This window comes from Hemiscyllium ocellatum, chromosome 45, assembly GCF_020745735.1.
Source record: "Hemiscyllium ocellatum isolate sHemOce1 chromosome 45, sHemOce1.pat.X.cur, whole genome shotgun sequence".
Classification (NCBI taxonomy): Eukaryota; Metazoa; Chordata; class Chondrichthyes; order Orectolobiformes; family Hemiscylliidae; genus Hemiscyllium; species Hemiscyllium ocellatum.
In genome coordinates this window covers 31,066,587-31,086,125 of record NC_083445.1, presented here as the reverse complement: position 1 = coordinate 31,086,125, position 19,539 = coordinate 31,066,587, and the positions used below count along the sequence as shown (strand labels likewise).

Here is a 19,539-nt window from a genome sequence, read left to right as displayed (position 1 = left end):
TCTGCCTGCACATGGTCTGTATCCCCCTATTCTCTGTGTCTTCACATGTGCCTCTTAAATTTTGTTAAACTTGCCTATATACCTCTTAAACTTTGTTAGTTTATAAAGTTCTTCCCCTGGCAGCACATTCCAGACACATCCTACTCGCTGTGCCAAAGTCTTTCCTCACACATCTCTTTTACACCTGTCCCCTCACCTTAAACCTATGCCTCTATTATTTGACGTCACCACCATGAAAAAGAGTTGCTGACTCTTCACTCTATTCACGCCCCTCATAGTTTTGTGTGTGACCATGAGGAGGAAAAGACCTTTCCGGGTACAGACTGTATACAGCAATCTGCTAATAGGCTGCAGAGAAATTACTGGACTGTCGCATAACCTCACAATTACATTTTAACATGATCTGCACAACTAAAGGAGGACGTTAATTCATTTTCATGAAAGAAAGTGTTGGAAATGCTGAGCTGCTCTGGTAATGCCTGTGAAGAGAGAGGGGAACGCAGAGCTAATGTTCCAGGTTGATGGTCTTCGCCCTGGGAGATATTGAGAGATAACAGAGCCAGCAAATGGAGCAACAAGGAGAAAACAAAACAGAAGATTAAGAGCAGGAGCGATTAACTGTCCTCTGGCATCTTGGTACAAGTGACCATGGGGTAATTAACGGCTCCAACAAAAGTTGGAAATAGCTCAAGCAGATTAATAGTGTGGAAATTCTTCAACAAAAAGAAGTCTCCATGTCTCAGGAAGACGATATGGAAAGACAGGAGGATACTAGGACTGGAACACCAGCTGACAGGTCTTCCACACCCACTCTCCATACAGCTCCCATGCCTGAAAAACTGGGAGCAACAGGAAAGATCAACAGCTGTTAGATTTAATGCTGGAGCCAGAAGGCTTCAAACAATGTCCCTCCTTAAGCTCACTTGAACTTACTTAAATAGTGTAAGAGGTCAAGGGCAGAAGGTCTGGGGGCAATGGAAAATTAAAGTGACTGGTGGCCGAGGGTAAACCTCGCCAGCTGCAGATATGCATTTAGTCTTTCCAATGCAGAGGAGTTCCCATTGTAATCAGCAAAGACAGAAGACTAAACTGGAAGAAATACATCACGATTTAACCTAGAAGATATACAGGTATCTCCAGTCCTCAATATGGGAAGGGAAATGTTGAAACCTGGGAGATCCATCTCCTGCCCTCACATGGGAATATGTACAAGGAAAGGGAGGGGTGACTGATGAGGTAATGAAACTCCACTATTTAAAAACGGAGGTAGAGAGATGTGTGTGGTGCTGGTACTGCAGGTGGCACCAATGGCACAGGGATATAGTTTGGAAACTGGGGATATAGGGAGCTCTGTTAATATTCTCAGAGGGAGAGGAATGGTTCAGAGCAAGGGGTCACCATAAAGGGCCATGACCATCATGTGCTGGGATAAAAACACGAACACTGCCTGCTCATTCCTAATGCATCAGTGGAACTTCAGTTTAATGAGATAACACGGTACAGCATGTGCAATGGTCAGGGAACCGTTGGCTGAAGAAAACTCAACACAACTTGGAAGATTTGGTACGAAAGGAAACATTGCTAGACTGATGAAACAGAGACAGGGAAACTTTGAGAATAGAACACAGTATTTATGGGAAGCAGAGTGGAAATAAGTGGAATCAAAGTAACTGCGGCAGTCAGTGAGCTTAGCACGGGCATTAATAGACATAGTGTCCCTAAAAACAGGAGAATGGAGAAATGGAGGAAGGGACTGGAAGGCTGGTGATTTTGGGAATGGCATCAAACAGGAATGATGTGGAGATGCTGATGTTGGACTGGCTTGGACAAAGTTTAAAAAAATCATACATTACCAGGATATAATCCAATGGGTTTATTTTAAAACACGGGCATTCAGAGCACAACTCCTTTGCCTAGCATCTGGCGTTTTCAAATAAACCCATTAGACTATATCCTGGAGTCGTGTAACTATTGACCTTATCGAACAAGAAATCAGAGATGTTGGAAAAGAGCATCTTAGATTGGGTAAAGGGGTAGAGACACCTTCCCCCCCCACCCCCCACCTTGGCGATGAGCAACCATCTACAGAATTCTTCATCAGATGGCCTGTGAGGCAGATTGTACTGAGACGAGGGTCTGAGTCATGAGTTAGCGATGCTGAATTGGGAAATGTCACTGAAAGGGATGACACTGGATAGACAATGACAAACATTCAAAGAGCGAATGGGTGAATAACAAAAATTGTTTATGGCTGTTTGGCACAAAGGTGCTAAGAGAACCACAGCCAAACCACGGCTTACGAGGGAAGTTAGAGATAGAATTAAATGCAAAAATAGAAATACAAACTGGGAAGAACAACATCAGACCTGAGGATTGGGAACAGTTCAGAAGTCAGCAAAGAGGGGCCAAGGAATTGATTAATAATCAAAGTAAGGTAGGAGAGTAAGCTTGTGCAGAATATAAAAACTGTCTGCAACAGTTTCCATAGGGTTATAACAGTTTCTATAGGATTGAAAAAACTGACTGTGGACATGCCATAAGATGTGTAAGTATGAGGATAGAGTAGCAAACACCTTGACAGAGATTTTGGGTATGGAGATTGGGTCGGATCCAACGTCCCTAATTTTGGGCTTTCCAAATCTTCCCTCCCTGGATGTATACAGGAGCAAATTATTTACTAACCTCTCCTTTTGTGCAAGGAAAAATATTTTAGTGAATTGGGTATCCGAAGGCCCCCCAGGGCTTTCAAACTGACACAGGTTAGTCATGAAATATATCCCCCTTGAATATGGTGCTCCAAGAAACGGAATTATTTTATAAAACATGGCAGCCCTTTTTGAACCACATCAACACAGACATTTTGGCCAGACTGTCTAGGCGTCTTGTTTAGCTGTGGTAACGGTTCTGATTGTTCGGGGGGCCCCGGGAGGAGGAATCCCAGAAAAACACAGGTTCTGTGATGACTTGATGTAAACCTTTTTTGAGCATGTACCTAGTTATTTTGTTGTTTACTGTAAGTAATGTATGATATCCTATTTTATGTTCTGGTTGTTTGTAGAACACATCAGAAGTTAGTTGGGGATTTTATTTATTTAATTTTATATTGGTGTTGTGTTATATTATAAAAAGGAATACACTAGCATGTATTGTTTTTGCAATTCTATAAAAAAAACTTTAAAAATTTATTCTTTCAATAAAACTATAAAAAAAAAGGTTCTACAGGATTATAAAAACTGACTGCAACAGTTTCTATAGGATTGAAAGAACTGACTGTAAAGTTTCTATAAGAGTATAAAAATAGACTAAATGTTTCTATAGGATTAGAAAGACTGACTAACAGTTTATATAGGATTATAAAAACTGACTGCAACAGTTTCTACAGGATTATAAAAACTACTGTAACAGTTTAGAAATGGTTACACTCAGATTTTATAATCCTTTATAAACTGTTACAGTAGTTTTTATAATCCTGTAGAAACTGTTGCAGTCAGTTTTCATAAACCTGTAGAAACGGTTGCAGACAGTTTTTATAATAATTTTAAAATGGTTGCAATTAGTTCTTATAACCTATAGAAACCATTAGTCAGCTTTTACAATCCTATAGAAACTGTTGCAGTCAGTTTTTTGTAATCTTATGGAAACTGTTAGTCAGTTTTTTAATCCTATACAAACGGTTACAGTCAGTTTTTATAATCGTCTAGAAACTGTTGCAGTTTTTTTATAATCTTATAGAAACTGTTAGTCAGTTTTATAATCCTGTAGTGACTGTAACAATCCATTTTTATAATCCTATAGAAACTGTTGCAGTCCGTTTTTATAATCCTATAGAATGGTTACAGTCAGATTTTATAATCCTATAGAAATGGTTACACTCAGATTTTATAATCCTTTATATAGGATTATAAAATCTGACTGTAACCATTCTATAGGATTATAAAAACGGACTGCAACAGTTTCTATAGGATTATAAAAATGGATTGTTACAGTCACTACAGGATTATAAAACTGACTAACAGTTTCTATAAGATTATAAAAAAACTGCAACAGTTTCTAGACGATTATAAAAACTGACTGTAACCGTTTGTATAGGATTAAAAAACTGACTAACAGTTTCCATAAGATTACAAAAAACTGACTGCAACAGTTTCTACAGCATTATAAAAACTGATGGCGTTTCTACAGGATTTAAAAAACTGACTGCAACAGTTTCTATAGGATTGTAAAAGCTGACTAATGGTTTCTATAGGTTATAAGAACTAATTGCAACCATTTTTAAATTATTATAAAAACTGTCTGCAACCGTTTCTACAGGTTTATGAAAACTGACTGCAACAGTTTCTGTAGGATTATGAAGACTGGCTATAACGGTTTCTACAGGATTATATAAACTGACTAACTGTTTCTATAGGATTGAGAAAAAAACAGACTAACAGCTTCTATAGGATTACAAAAAGTGAGTGCAACTGTTTCTATCGGATTATAAAAACTGACTGTAACTGTTTCTATAGGATTATAAAAACTGATTAACTTTGTACAGGATTATAAAAACTGACTGCAGCAGTTTCTATACAATTATAAAAACTGATTATAACAGTTTCTAGAGGATTATAAAAACTGATTATAACAGTTTCTAGAGGATTATAAAAACTGATTATAACAGTTTCTAGATGATTATAAAAATGGATTGTAACAGTTTCTACAGGATTATAAAACTGACTAACAGTTTCTATAGGATTATAAAAACTGACTGCACAAGTTTCTACGCGATTATAAAACGGATTGTAAATTTCTACAGGATTATATAAATTGACTGCAACAGTTTTTACAGGACTATAAAAAACAGACCAACAGTTTCCATAGGATTATAAAGACTGACTGTAACAGTTTCTATCGGGTTATTAAAACTGACTGCAACAGTTTCTACACGAGTATATAAACTGACTGTAGCTGTTTCTACAGGATTATAAAAACTGTGTGTAACCATTTCTATCGGATTATAAAACCTGATTGTAACAGTTTCATTGGGATTGTGAAAACTGACTAATAGTCTCTACGGGATTGCAAAAACATACTGTAACAGTTTCTACAGGGTGATAAAAACTGACCAACTGTTTCTACAGAATTATAAAACTGACTAACAGTTTCTATAGGGTTATAATAACTGACTGTAACCTTTTCTATAGAATTATAACAACTGACTGTAACTGTTTCTATAGGATTATAAAACTGTCTGTAACAGTTTGCATCAGATTTAAAAAAACTGACTGCAACAGTTTCTATAGGGTTATAAAAACTGATTTGAACAGTTTTTTTATTATAAAAACTGACTAACAGTTTCTACATGAGTATATAAACTGACTGTAACCGTTTCTACAGGATTATAAAAAACTGACTAACTATTTATATAGGATTATAAAAGTTTAGTGTAACCGTTTCTATAGGATTATAAAAATGGATTATAACAGTTTCTACAGGATTATAAAAACTATCGGTACCAGTTTCTACAGGATTATATAAAATGACTGCAACAGTTTCTATGGGATTGAAAGAACTGACTGTGACAGTTTCTATAAGAATATAAGAACAGACTAACTGTTTCTATAGGATTATAAAAACTGACTGGAACACTTTCTTTTTGATCAAAAAAACTGACTAACAGTTTCTACAGGATTATAAAAACTGACTAACAGTTTGGATAGGATTATAAGAATTCACTGCAACCGTTTTTATGGGCTAATAAAAACTGACCAACATTTTCTATGGGATTATAAAAACTGACTATAACAGTTTCTACAGGATTATAAAAAGAACTGACTGTAATAGTTTCTATAGAATTATAAAACCTGATTGTAACAGTTTCTACACGATTATAAAAAAAAACTGACTAACAGTTTCTATAGGATTATAAAAACTGACTGCAACAGCTTCTGTAGGTTTGTACAGAGAAAAAGATTGATGAAAATTACAGTCAGAGACAGCAGAATTTTACAAAACTAATGTAGTGTACAAAATCCCATGCAAGGACTGCACAAAACACTACATAGGACAAATAGGAAGACAGCTAACGATCCACATCCATGAACACCAACTAGCCACGAAACAACATGACCAGCTATCCTTAGTAGCTACATACTCAGATGACAAGCAACATGAATTTGACTGGGACAACACTACTATTATAGGACAAGACAAATAGAGAACAGCCAGGGAATTCCTAGAGGCACTCATCCACAGATTCAATCAATAAGCACATCGACCTGGACCCAATATACCGGCCGCTGCAGCGGACAGCTAGAACTGACAACCGGAAGCGGCAGAGACAAACCACTATAAATGCCGGAGGAAACATCACAGAAGCGCTTCACACGAGGCTCCCAAGCACTGAGGATGTCACCTAGACAGGGGACGAAACGTCTGCAACACAAATTCCCAGCTCGGTAAACCGGTATTAGTAAACGGAAATTGAAGGCGGATAATTCCCCAGGGCCTGATAATCTACATCGCAGAGTACTTAAGGAAATGCCCTGGATATAATGGATACATTGGGCATCATCTTCTCAGATTCTTTGGACTCTTGAACAGTTCCACAGACTGAAGGCTAGCTAATGTAATCCACTATTTAAAAAGGGAGGTGGAGAGAAAACAGGGAATTATAGAGCAGTGACTCTGATGTCAGTTCTGGGCAAGGTGTAAGAGTCCATTATAAAGGATTTTATAGCACAGCACTTAGGAAACAGTAATAGAATCAGACACAGTCAGCTGAGATTTCAAAACTCCATGAAATGCCCTTGACAAATCGGGTTAAAGACAATCTCAAGGCATTCTGTCTATACATTAAAACAAGAGGAAAACTAGGTAGAAGGTAGGACCACTCAAGGGTAAAGGCGGGAACTTGTCCTTGAAGTCAGAGGATGTGGATGAGTACTCTGTATTCACCCAGGAAAAGGATATGGAGGACAGTGAGATTTGTGTGGAGCAATACATCACAAAATTTTCGCTCAAGAAAGAAGTGGTGTTGGGTCTCTTGAAGAGCATTAAGGTGGATAAGTTCCCAGGGCCTGAAGTATCTACCTCAGTTTATTGAAAGAGGCAAGAGAGGAGATGGCTGGGGCCTTGATGAAGATCTTTGTATCCTCGTTAGCCAATGGAGAGGTCCCAGAGAACTGACAAGTAACTAATGTGGTTCCTTTGTTCAAGAAGGGAAAGAGGGATAATCCAGGAAATCATAAACTACTGAGTCTCACACCAGTGGATGGAAAACTACTGGAGAAAATTCTTAGGGATAGGATTGACATGCATTTGGAAAAGCATGGCTCAATGAGGTACAGTCAGATGGCTTTGTGCAGGGCAGTTCATAGCTTACTAACACGAGTGAGGTTTTCGAGGGGACGATGAAAGGGATTGGTAAGGGTAGAGCAGTGGATGTTGTTTACGTGGATTTTAGTCAGGCTTTCAACAAGGTCCCTCATGCTGGCTCATCCAGAAGGTTAAGATGCATGGGATCCGCAGTGACTTGGCCACATGGATTCAGAATTGGCTTGCTCATGGAAGGCAGAGGGTAGCGGTGGAAGGTTGTTTTGCAGGTTGGAGGTCCATGACTAGTGGTGTTGCATAGGGATGTGTACTGGGACCTCTGCTGTTTTTGATATATATAAATAACTTAGATGGAAATAAAATGGGTGGGTTAGTAAGTTTGCAGATGATATCAAGATTGATGGAGTTGTGGATAGTGTAGAAGGCTGTCAAAGGTTTCAATGGGATATAGATCAGTTGCAGATATGGGTGAAGAAGCAGTATATGGGCAGCACGGTGGCACAGTGGTTAGCACTGCTGTCTCACAGTGCCAGGGACCCGGGTTCATTTCCCGCCCCAGACTGTGTGGAGTTTGCACATTCTCCCCGTGCCTGCGTGGGTTTCCTCCCACAGTCCAAAGATGTGCAGGTCAGGTGAATTGGCCATGCTAAATTGCCCGTAGTGTTAGGGGCAGGGGTAAATGTAGGGGAATGGGTCTGGGTGGATTGCGCTTCGGCAGGTAGGTGTGGACTTGTTGGGCCGAAAGGCCTGTTTCCATACTGTAAGTAATGACTAAGCGTGAGGTGTTGCGCTTTAGGACAGCAAATGTTAGGAAAAAGTATAGAGTTAATGGCAGGACCCTGAACAGCAATGATGTACAGAAAGATCTTGGGATTGAAGTGCATAGCTCCCTGAAAGTGGCCACGTAAGTAGATAAGGCTGGTAAAGGAGGCATGTGGCATGCCTGCCTTTATTGGTCAGGGAATTGAGTGCAAAGGTCAGGACGTCACATTGCAGCTTTATAAGACTTGGCTAGGTCATGCTTATAGAATACTGTGTTCAGTTCCAGTCGCCACATTACAGGAAGGATGTAAAGGTTTTGGAGAGGCTACAGGAGAGGTTGACCAGGATGCTGCCTGGATTTCTAGAAGGAGAGGCTGGAAAACCTTGGGTGGTTTCTCTGGAGTGGCGGAGGCTGCAGGGGGACTTGACTGAGGTCAATATAATTAGGGGACGTATCGATAGAATTGATGGTCAGAATCTTTTTCCCAGAATTGAAATGTTTAATACTAGGGGACAGTCATTTCAGGTGAGAGGGGAAAGTTCACTGGAGATGTAAGAGGGAAGTTCTTTATAGACAGAGTGATAGGAGTCTGGAATGCACTGCAAGGAGTGGTGATGGAGGCAGATATAATAAGGGCATTTCAGGGACTTTGAGATGAGCACATGAATATGCAAGGAAGGGAGGGATATGGATCAAGGGCAGGGAGAAAGCATTAGTTGGTTTGGCATCATGTTCGGCTGGAGGGCCTGTTGCTGCGCTACACTGTTTTGTGTTCTATGTTCTACAAAGAAAATAACACTTAACAAATCCACTGGGAATGTTCGCGGGTGTAATTAGGGGAGTTATTCAGAAGAGCCTGTGGATGTGGTTTATTTGGATTTTCTGAAGGCTTTTGACAAAGTTCCAATTCAGAGAGTAATGAGTAAAATTAAAGCTCATGGAATTGGGGCGAGTGTATGGAGATAGACAGAAAATCTGTGAGCAGACAGAAAACAGAGTCGGAGTAAGGGGGTCTTTTTCTGTATGGCAAGCGATACCTCGTGGGGTAATGCGGGGGTCAGTACCAGGACCCCAGCTATTCACCATGTATGTTAATGAGCTAGAGCAGGAAATTAAATGTAATATCCCAAAATTTGCAAATGCCACAAAGCTGGGTGGAGGGATGTAAAAACGTTGCAGTCGGCTTTGAACAGGCCGAGTGAGTGGACAAATGTATAGCAAGTGCAGTATAATGTGGATAAAAGGGAGATTATCCGGTTTGGAAGACGGACGATTATTTGAGAGGGGACAATATTCCACGAGATTGATCCATCCTCATGCACCAGTTGCTGAAAGTAAGTGTGGAGCTGCAGCAGGCAGGAAAGAAGGCAAACTGGGTGTTGGAATTCATAGCAACTGGCTCCGAGGACAGAAACATGGGTGCGTTTATACCAGGCACCTGGAATACTGTGGACAGTTTTGGTCTCCCTACCTGAGGAAGGATGTTCTTGTTATAGAGGGAGAACAGCGAGAGTTTTTACCAACTGATTCCTGAGAATGACAGGGATCCCTTAGGATGGAGATGAGGAGAAATGGCTTCACTCAGAGAGTGGTGAGACTGTGGAATTCACTGTCACAGAAAATGGTTTAGGCCAAATATTGAAGTGTTTTCAAGGAGGAGGTAGATATAGTTCTTGGTGCTGAAGGTATCAATGAGAGGGCAGGATTAGAGGATTGAGTTCGATGATCAGCCATGATCATAACAAATGGTGGCACATGTCAGTGAGTGAAATGGCCTATCCCTGGCTCTCATCTTCTTTATTTTTATGTTATGCTCAGATGCAGATGAGAGAGGAGTAGAATTAGAAGCAAATTGATTGAATTTTCCAGGCCACAATGAGGGGAGTAATCAAAAGAGTCACTAATGTACCCAAGACCGAGAAGTGAGCTTCAGGGACCACACACAGAGCATGGCTCATCCCACAGAAAGGCCAGGAGATCTAATGACCCTTAATGGTTCCACAGCAACACCTTTTACTTAGATCTTGTGAGCAAAGTTAAAGTAAAAAACCTTCAATATGAACCGAGGTTCAGACAGATGCAGAATGATGGTGGTGGATGGAGAATGGTCAGGCCTTTGATTCTGGAAAAAGGAAAGGAGGACCTGGTTTGGGGGGGGGGGGGGGGGGGGGATGAGGCACCGGGGAACTGGACATCCTGGCCAGGGGTGGGGGTATATGGGAACTAGCTGGCCTAATACAGAGACAGTCTGCAAGTACGGCCGAAGGGATATGGTGCTGTAGGATTAGATGTCCTGATTCTTACATGGGGCTGAAAGATATGGAATGAAAGGAAACAGGAAATATCTAAAGCAGCAGAAGGCTTTGGAAAAGTTGCAGTTATAAGTCAGAAGAGACTGGATGAGAGAAAAGGGTTGAAAATTTCAATTCATCTTAACACTTGGTGCAGTAAGTCAAGATGGAAACATCAGCATGGTGTGCAGGCACAAGCTTGCAGTCTTACCCAGGCATGTTGGTGGATGGTGTCTGCCTGCCCTCAGAGACAGCAGCCATGTAAGATGAGGGGCTATATGTTCCTGTGGAATTAATAGCAGGAAATGCTTTTCTCAACAACCGACCCCACGTGGCGATGTTAATATTCATCTGAGGAGCTCGAAGGAAAGCCTTCCCTAAAACACAACACATCAGGGAGCAGGTTAGTGGGTTGAGTGAGTATATGCATCATTTACGACAGCTCCTTCAGCCGACACACTCTGGAGTACAGCCTGCCAGTCTTTGTCTCAAAACATCTCCGAACGATTCCTTCCACCCTCAATCCTTTTTCTTCACTCTGATTCAATGTCTACGTTGTTCCTTCCTTACTCTGTACCCATTCTCCAATGCTTTGCAAACATGGGAGTTGCTGCAGTTTTTCCAAGCATTTGAATGAAAGAGCAGTGAATTATTACAACCAAGTTTGCTGGTAACAGTGTGTCTGGTGGCAGATTAAATAGAGCAGACGAGAGAGCAGCAATTGCAAAAGAACTGACAGATTAAGGAAGTGGACAGTACAGTAGCAGATGCTGGAATAATGGAAAGCATAAGGTTGAGTTCTGACCCATGAAGGATAATTCAGAGTATTTTCTAATTGTGAGAAGCGAGAAACAGTGCAGGCACAAATAAATGTACTGGGTCAACTAGATAAGTCACTAAAAAACTAATGGAGAGGTATAGCTAACACTGTAAACAGCAATGTCCTTTAATGTTCTAAAGAACTGCAAGATAGTACAAAGTAGTGACACAAGACAAAGAGAGATATAGAGCCACTTAAGGAGACATAACAACAGATGAAAAGAAATTTGTTCAAAGCAGTAAATTGTAAGCAGGGACTTGAAAGAAGACAAAGAGGTGGCGAGGTTTCGAGAAGGGTTTCCAGAGTTTCAGAAACAGCTGCTCAAGGAACAGCTGCGAATGGCAGGAAGGGAGCGATGTACGTTAGCCAGAACTGAAGCATTGCTCGGTATCTTGGAAAGATACAGGTTGGATACAGAACTAGGAAGGTGAGATTATCATTTTCAAATCAAGATATTGCTGGACTGAATGGAATGATAGCCATTTATCTCTCAATGAAGCCAGAATACAAAACAGGTAGAAGTTCTGCTCCAGTTGTCCAATGTTTGAATTAGAGCCCCTAAGGGGAGGCTGCGTTTAGCTCTGAGCTCAGGACGCTCTTTGAGTGGGTTCAGCAGATTCACGAGAATGACCCTGCAAACAAAATTACAAGGAGTTGACCAAACAAGGCGCCACCTCATTGATCATCAATGGGAGGAATCTAACTCAGGAAGTTTAGATGTTTAAAGGCAGAGTTGAAGCAGGTGGTGTCAAGTTCTATCCTCGGGTCAATGAGTTCAGCACAAGCAACGTAACATTGAAAGTTCAGCGAGGCCATTCAGGACTGATGGAGGGTTCTGACTGAAGGTCATCAATCTGAAACGTTAACTGCATTCCTCGCTCTGCACACTCCACCTGACCTGCTGAGTATTTGAAACATTTACAATTTTCATTTAGTGCCATCTCAAAACGAATTTCACCCAGTAAAGGCTGGTAATTATTGGGAACTCTTGTCAAACAGTTGTTGGTAGGCATTCATCAAAATCAAAATTTACACTTCAGTCAGGCTACGTTTTTAAGGACTATAATACTAAAACAGTTACACACAAAGATATGGATCATGTACAATCCAAATATGAGTGGTGGACCAAATTTGAGGGATTGAATAACTGGCATCTGTTGTGATCGAGGTGGCATGGGGAATTTGTTCAGTTCCACTATGAACTCTCCTTTTCAAGATTGATGTATTCAGAATCACAGCAGCCAGATTAAGGAGGGGGTGGCATGTATTGTTCTTTGAATCCTATCAATAATTGTTTGGTAGTACAGAATTTCAGCATTGCTGAAAGATGATAAAGCTTTCATCTTTCATTCGGCAGAATAATTTGTTGTAGATATCACTTTCACAGAAAAGCCCACTCCACCACATGAGCAGGGAATCCTGCTTGCTTGGTAAGTGGACAATGACGCAATGAAGGATGTACCAGTTAATGACGGTTGATCCCCAAGCTTCAATCAGATTATTTAGTGCAATGCCATGACCAATCAGCTACAGAATAGCTGTCAGCTGTTTGGGTGAATTGAAACAGGTGCAGGGTGTACGGAGGAGAAAGTGCATCGTTTTCTCAGCATTAGTCAAGCTCTGAGGTATACGAGGGAGTTGGTACGATCCCACAAACAACCGGATACATTGCATTCACAGTTAGTGGGCACAACAAATAATGGAGGTATCCTCTGGAGCTGACAGAGGGACCAAGACCTTCAGGAGGTTAGATATAAAAGTAGCCAGGCTGAAAGTCCTGGTCTGTTTTATTGACTGGCAGGACATGGGCATGACTGGCTGGCCTAGCATTTATTGCCCGTCCTTAGTTGCCCTTGAGAAGATGGTGGTGATCTGCCTTCTTGAATCACAGCAATCCACAAACAATGTACTGAGAGAGGAAATTCCAGGACTTTGACCCAGTGACAGTGAAAGAATGGCAATATATTTCCAAGTCAGAGTGTGAGTGACTTGGAGGTGAGTTTGTAGGTCATGATATTCCCAGGTACCTGCTCTCCCTTGTCCTTGAAAATGAAAGTGAGAGTGACCCACTATATCCATGCTGACAAACATCTACACTAATCACATCTCCCTACACTTGGTCCACAGTCTACTGTGTCCTGGCATTTTAAGTGCTCATCCAAATATTTCTTCAAGGTTATTACAGAAATCCATCTGGTTGACTAATATCCTTCCAGGAAGAAAATCTGCTCTCCTTAACTGATTCCAGAAGCTCAGCAAAGTGGTTGACTTTTAACCGGCCTTTGAAATGCCTCACTTAGTCCAAGGGCAATGAGGAAATGGCAGCACGTGTTGGCCTGGCCTATGACACCCACATTCAACAAAGGAATTCAGAAAACCTGAAGTGTTCTATGCAAGGCTGGGCACATTGAAGCATTATTCTGACCAGGTGGGCTGGTGGAGTGTCTGACTGATGGCAAAGTTACTATGTGACTGTTGCTGTCTGCTCCACGAGCACATTGGCATCATTGAGCTGGCATTCCTTTTGAAGACAGGAAGAAAGTGCCATTCAGGAGGGCAGTGTTCCTGATGGCTTGTGAATGATGCTCTGAAAGAAACTACATGCTGGTGGACCACAGAATAGAGTCACTTACAAACACTGAAGCCCTCAGGAGTAAAATGGTAAGGTATTTTGGTTGTGATATTAACTAAGAGGTAGAAAGCAAAGTATTGTGGTAACAGTTTGATTTTTCAGACCCGAGGGATGTACATACAGGCTCCGAGGGCTCTTTAGCTAGAGTTAGACATAAATGTAAATTAAGTTGAAGGAAGGTAAAGTGAATCAAATTAAAGTTGAAGTTAAGTTAGACAAAGTAAGACGAAAATGTTGCAAGGAATGTATATTTTATATCGATTGGTACCAAAGGAGTTAAATAAAGAAGGAGTTGCTTTACTTCGATCGGAGTCAAGTCCCTGTCTTTTGTCTGTCCAACAAGGGAAGAATATTGCAGTAAGATGATTGAGAACTCCAGTCAGGCAACAGGACTGTCTCGAGATGAAGTACATTAACTATCAGGCTCCTTCAACAGGACTGTCTCGAGATGAAGTACATTAACTATCAGGCTCCTTCAACAGGACTGTCTCGAGATGCAGTACATTAACTATCAGGCTCCTTCAACAGCACCTTCCAAACCTATGACCCTTACACCCAGAAGGCCACATGGAGCAGATATATGGGAACACCACTCCCTGCAAATTCCCTTCCAAGCCACATGCTGTCATGGTCTGAATTAGCTTTATTGTCATATACTCAAATGAGTTCAGTGAAAGGTTTACACTCGCAGCGTTACAGTGCCACCTTGTGTAGGAAGGCACCTAGGTACAGATAGCATCTGAGGGACAGGCAAATCGACATTTCGGGCAAAAGCCCTTGGCTTATGCCCGAAATGTCAATTCTCCCGCCCCTCGGATGCTGCCTGACCTGCTGTGCTTTTCCAGCACCACACTCTCAACTCGGATCTCCAGAATCAGAAGTCCTCCCTTTCACCTTGGTACAGATACTTCAGGTCAAGTTCTTAGGAAACAAAAACAAATTCGAAAAGTAGAGAAATGAACAGTCCATTATTCTGGGTCGGAGGAATAAATTAGAAAAATACAGCAGTAAAGAGATCAGGATATCACTGTTGTTTCACTGTCATTGGGGCAAACCCCTGGAACTCCCTTTGTAAAGGTACCACAGGCCCACCTGCAACGCAGTGGTTCAACAGGCAGCTCACCATCACCTTCTCCCAGAACAGTTAGGGATGGGTACGAACTAACAGGGACACCCACATCCCAGGAATGAATGAAAGAAATAAAAAGAGTGAGTAACCTGGTCTGAGAGGAAAATTCACCAAAGGAACTGAAACTGTCAGACTTTACCTTGCTGTTTGGAGAAAATCTTCTTCTGCCGTTGCAGCTTGGGTATTCGTTCAATCACAGGATTAGAAAACGTGACCTGAGAATAACGACAACATTGTGGAAACCAGGGAATGTTATCACACTAAAAAGAAATCTGCCATAAAATTAACCAAGCACTTCAATTGGAGGAGAAAGTGAGGACTGCAGGGGCTGGGGATCGGAGCTGAAAATGTGTTGCTGGAAAAGTGCAGCAGGTCAGGAAAAAGGGCTCATGCCCGAAACGTCGATTCTCCTGCTCCTTGGATGCCGCCTGACCTGCTGCGCTTTTCCAGCAACACATTTTCAACTTCAGTTGGATAACCTGGAAGCATATCCCAAAAGCCTATGTTTCTTTACAAAATAAGACTTGCACACATCTATACACAGACCGACAGGTGAAAGCAGATAGACAGATAAGGAATATCAGAATTCCCCTAACCCTCACACCCTCATCAACCCTTGTCCATGCAGGATCCCTTCCACTATAGAGATGTACACACTCTCCCTAGACATTTTACACACACAGAAACAAACACCACCTCTTCTCTACTCACGTGTATACATACACACACCCACCTCAAACTGCACAGACGTGCATTAGTACATGTTCCCCAAGTACCCTGCACATCCCTTAGCCTGCACATTTTTTATCTCTGCACATATGCAACGACGCCTGCATACACTCTCACCCCTCCTCAAACCCACTCACTGCCAATGTCGCATGACTATATACACCCCTGTGTAACTAAATGTATTACATACATCTGGAGCAGGTGGGACTTGAACCCAGACCTCCTGGTTCAGGGAAAGGGACTCTACCTCAATGCCACATGTGAAGTCAGGCCTCCTATGTGGGAAGGCCTGCTCTCCGCTGCACCAATTGGGCTGGACTGTAAGTGGAATAAGTGAGATCTGCAGATGCTGGAGATCAGAGCTGAAAATGTGTTGCTGGAAAAGCACAGCAGGTCAGGAAGGGCTTGTGCCCGAAACGTCGAATTTCCTGTTCCTTGGATGCTGCCTGACCTGCTGCGTTTTTCCAGCAACACATTTTCAGCTCTGTACTGTAAGTGGCCAGTAATGCTGGACAGACAATCCAGGTCAGTGCCTGAACCTCGTGCTGCCAAGCCTTTATGCATTTCAACACCGCTGGTATCCAATCATTTGAAGACTGAGTGCATGATTAACTCAAAACCAAATCTTATCCTAATTCAGCATCATGAAGAGCTGAAGGGGATAACTCCAATATGTACCAAATGCTTGGTTACCAAATGAGCAGGAATGAATTTCCAGCATCTGATATGTAGGTACCTTCCATGGAACGAATGCAAAACCCATGGCCTCGCCTCTTCCAAGGAAACAGAGAGATGAGCTCTTTCCCTCGTGTTAGGGAAATCAAAGCCTGAAGTCCCCTGCTTCTGAATCAGAACGGAAATTAGGGCCCAGTCAGGAAGTTTAGGCCACACCATTTACCAGCTGAAACCCCAAAATGCTATGTTTCGCTTTCTGAACCCAAATCTCATTTCCTAGCTGTTACGCCCTCCTCGAACGATCCCCAATCTTCCCCCCCCTTTGCCCCTCAGCCCCAGTCCTCCATTCACCACCCTTTTGCACTCCTCACTCCTACCCACCTTACTTTAGTTATTTTCCCTTCTCCCCACAATTCCACCTTTCTCTTGCAATCCCTTTCCTCCCAATGTGCACCTTTCTGGTTACACTAGTGTCAGAAATACCACCCGGAAAGTATTGATATGCATTGGGTCTTTAAACTGCGTCAATCCCCTGTGGTTTCTGTCGGTGAGGGAGCACAGGGGAAGGAAGCAGGAGAAATTAGATTAAGGACTGAGGGGCAGCAAGGCCAAAAACAAGACAATATTTCTAAAGACTTACAACAGTAAGAAAGGATCAGCAGAGTATAGTATGTACCTCTGTCAAGAGCAGCCCCTGAGGTTCCAAATCGAGCTGGATTTCATGCCGTTGGTTATCCAGGAAGTCTTCCAGTTTGAGATATTTTAAGGCACAGAGAGAACGCCAGTCCCGCCAGTAAACACTGATCTCCAATTCCCGAGACTGCAACATCAAAACAAATTCATTCAAATTCAAACTTGCAGCTCCATTAAGAAGAACCCAGGAATTTATCAATTCTTCCACCATACCCCCTAACCGCCCTCTGAAAGGCTCCAGAGTTTGACCATTACTCTCTCCACCTTCAGCTATCAGGTGCATAGCTCATCGAGTCACTCTTGGACAGGCCTGCACTGCAACATTTGATCGAACATTTCCGATTCTCCAGTCCAAAACAATGTTGTCAACGGTGAACAGCAATCACTCCAGGAGAAGGGGAGGGTTGCAGATGCTGGAGATCAGAGTGGAGAGTGTGGTGCTGGAAAAGCACAGCAGGTCAGGCACCATCCGAGGGGCAGGACAGTTGACATTTCAGGCATAAGCCCTTCATTCTAGATGCCCGAAACGTTGATTCTCCTGTTCCTCAGATGCTGCCTGACCTGTCGTGTTTTTCCAGCACCACTCTCTTGACAGCAATCTGCCCAGCACCATTTCCAACCCTGCCCCAGCCTGAATACCCGATTTTAACTCCAACTTTCTGTTCTACTCCTTGCCTCAGCTCCACAAGTTCTGAACTTGATGAGCCTGCCATTTAGCACCTAGCAAAGATCTTCGGAAAGTCCACTGACTGCATTGCCCCTGGGTTACTTTCCCCTCAATGGTGAGACTGCAGAGCTTGAAGAAACAGAGCGAGCTGGGTGCCTTCATGAATGAATCACAGAAGGTTAGCACACAGCTACAGCAAATAACTAAGGAAGCTAATAGACAGTTAGAAGTTATCACGTGGGGAACGGAATACAAAATGCTTTTGTTATAAAGAGCACTGGTGAGATCACATCCGTGCACGTTACGGTGCTTAGTAGTGATAACTTTATTTAATAAAGGATGTAAATGCGTTAGAGGCAGTTCAAGGTTTACTAACCTAATACCTGGAGTGAGTGAGTTGCCTCATGAGGAAAAGTTGGAGCTGCTCTGGTTTTAGGAGAGGTAAAAGGGACTCGATTGAAACACATGATTCCTGAGGAGCCTTGACAAGGAAGATGCCGAGAAGAGGTTTTGTCTTATGGGAGAACAAGGAGTCGCTGTTTAATCATCACAAGGCACCTGCTTAAAGCAGAAAAGAGTCTTTTTTCTCAGAAGAGCGTGAGTCTCTTCCTGAAAAGCTGGTGGAAGCCAAGTCCATGAGTATTTTAAAGGTGGAAGTGGATAAATTCTTAAATAACACAAAGAACTGTGGATGCTAGAAATCTGAAACCAAAACTGAAAATGCTGGAGAAACTCCGGTCTGGCAGGAGTGGAGAGAGAAAACACAATGAGGAAATGGTCACAAGACACAAAACATTAACCCTGCTTTCTCTCCACGGATGCAGCCAGACCTGCTGAGTTTCTCCAGCAATTTCCATTTCTCGTGTGGATAACTTCTTGTTCAACCAAAGGGTGAAAGGTCATCAGGAGTAGGCAGGAATGGGAATTTGAGATCGCAAACAGATCAGCCACAGAACATGCCCTTCAGCCCATCATGTCTGTAATAACCATGATGCTATTCTAAACTAATATCCCATCTGGAAAAGCGCAACAGGTCAGGCAGCATCCAAGGAGCAGGAGAATCCACATTTCGGGCATCAGCCCTTCTTCATCTTCTCAAGTGGATCCATTGGTCGAAGAAGGAGGGCTTATGCCCGAAACGTCGATTCTCCTGCTCCTTGGATGCTGCCTGACCTGCTGCGCTTCTCCAGCAACACATTTTTAAGCTCTGATCTCCAGCATCCGCAGTCCTCACTTTCTCCTAATATCCCATCTGCCTGCACATGGTCCATATCCCTCTATTCTCCATCTGTTCTTCTTTTTATCTAAATAGCTCTTAAACCTTGTTACCATACCTGCTTTGACCATCTCCCCTGGCAGCATGTAGCAGACATCTACTAACCACTGTCACCTTAAACCGACGACGCTCCCTACATTTTGACATTTCCACCTTACCGATGTCAGTCTTTCACAGGTCAGCATAAAACTGAAGGGATTTAAGCTTGGCGATAGAAGTGACAATTCTTCTACTACAAGGTCGCAGGAAGGCACCTTATCGTAGCGTCCATAGAGTGTGGAGACAGGCCATTTGGCCCAACAAGTCCATACCAATCCTCTGAAGAGCATCCCACCCAGACCCATTCCCCTGCTCTATTATTCTACACTTACCCTGATTAATGCACAATTAACAATCACATTTTACACACTCAGCATCTTCAACTTTAGATACACACAAACCTTTAATTCAGGTCTTTACAAAGAGGCATCAAATACAACAGCAAGAACCATAGACTCTATGGTCCGGCTGCTGCTGCACACCACACTTTAGGAAGCTTGTTAATGCACGG

At 42.3% G+C, this 19,539-nt stretch overlaps 1 protein-coding gene across 2 annotated transcripts in view; it reads right to left on the bottom strand.

The window, feature by feature from the left end:
- Nucleotides 1-19,539, bottom strand: part of pkn1a (protein kinase N1a) — a 207,371-nt gene that overhangs the window by 80,362 nt on the left and 107,470 nt on the right. For both annotated transcript variants that reach the window (XM_060855310.1, XM_060855311.1), the window contains 3 exons: nucleotides 17,030-17,173; nucleotides 15,089-15,164; nucleotides 10,580-10,745 (listed from right to left, as the gene is read on the bottom strand). In XM_060855310.1, coding sequence (XP_060711293.1) covers nucleotides 10,580-10,745; nucleotides 15,089-15,164; nucleotides 17,030-17,173 — 386 coding nt within the window. The remainder of the gene's footprint in view (nucleotides 1-10,579; nucleotides 10,746-15,088; nucleotides 15,165-17,029; nucleotides 17,174-19,539) is intronic.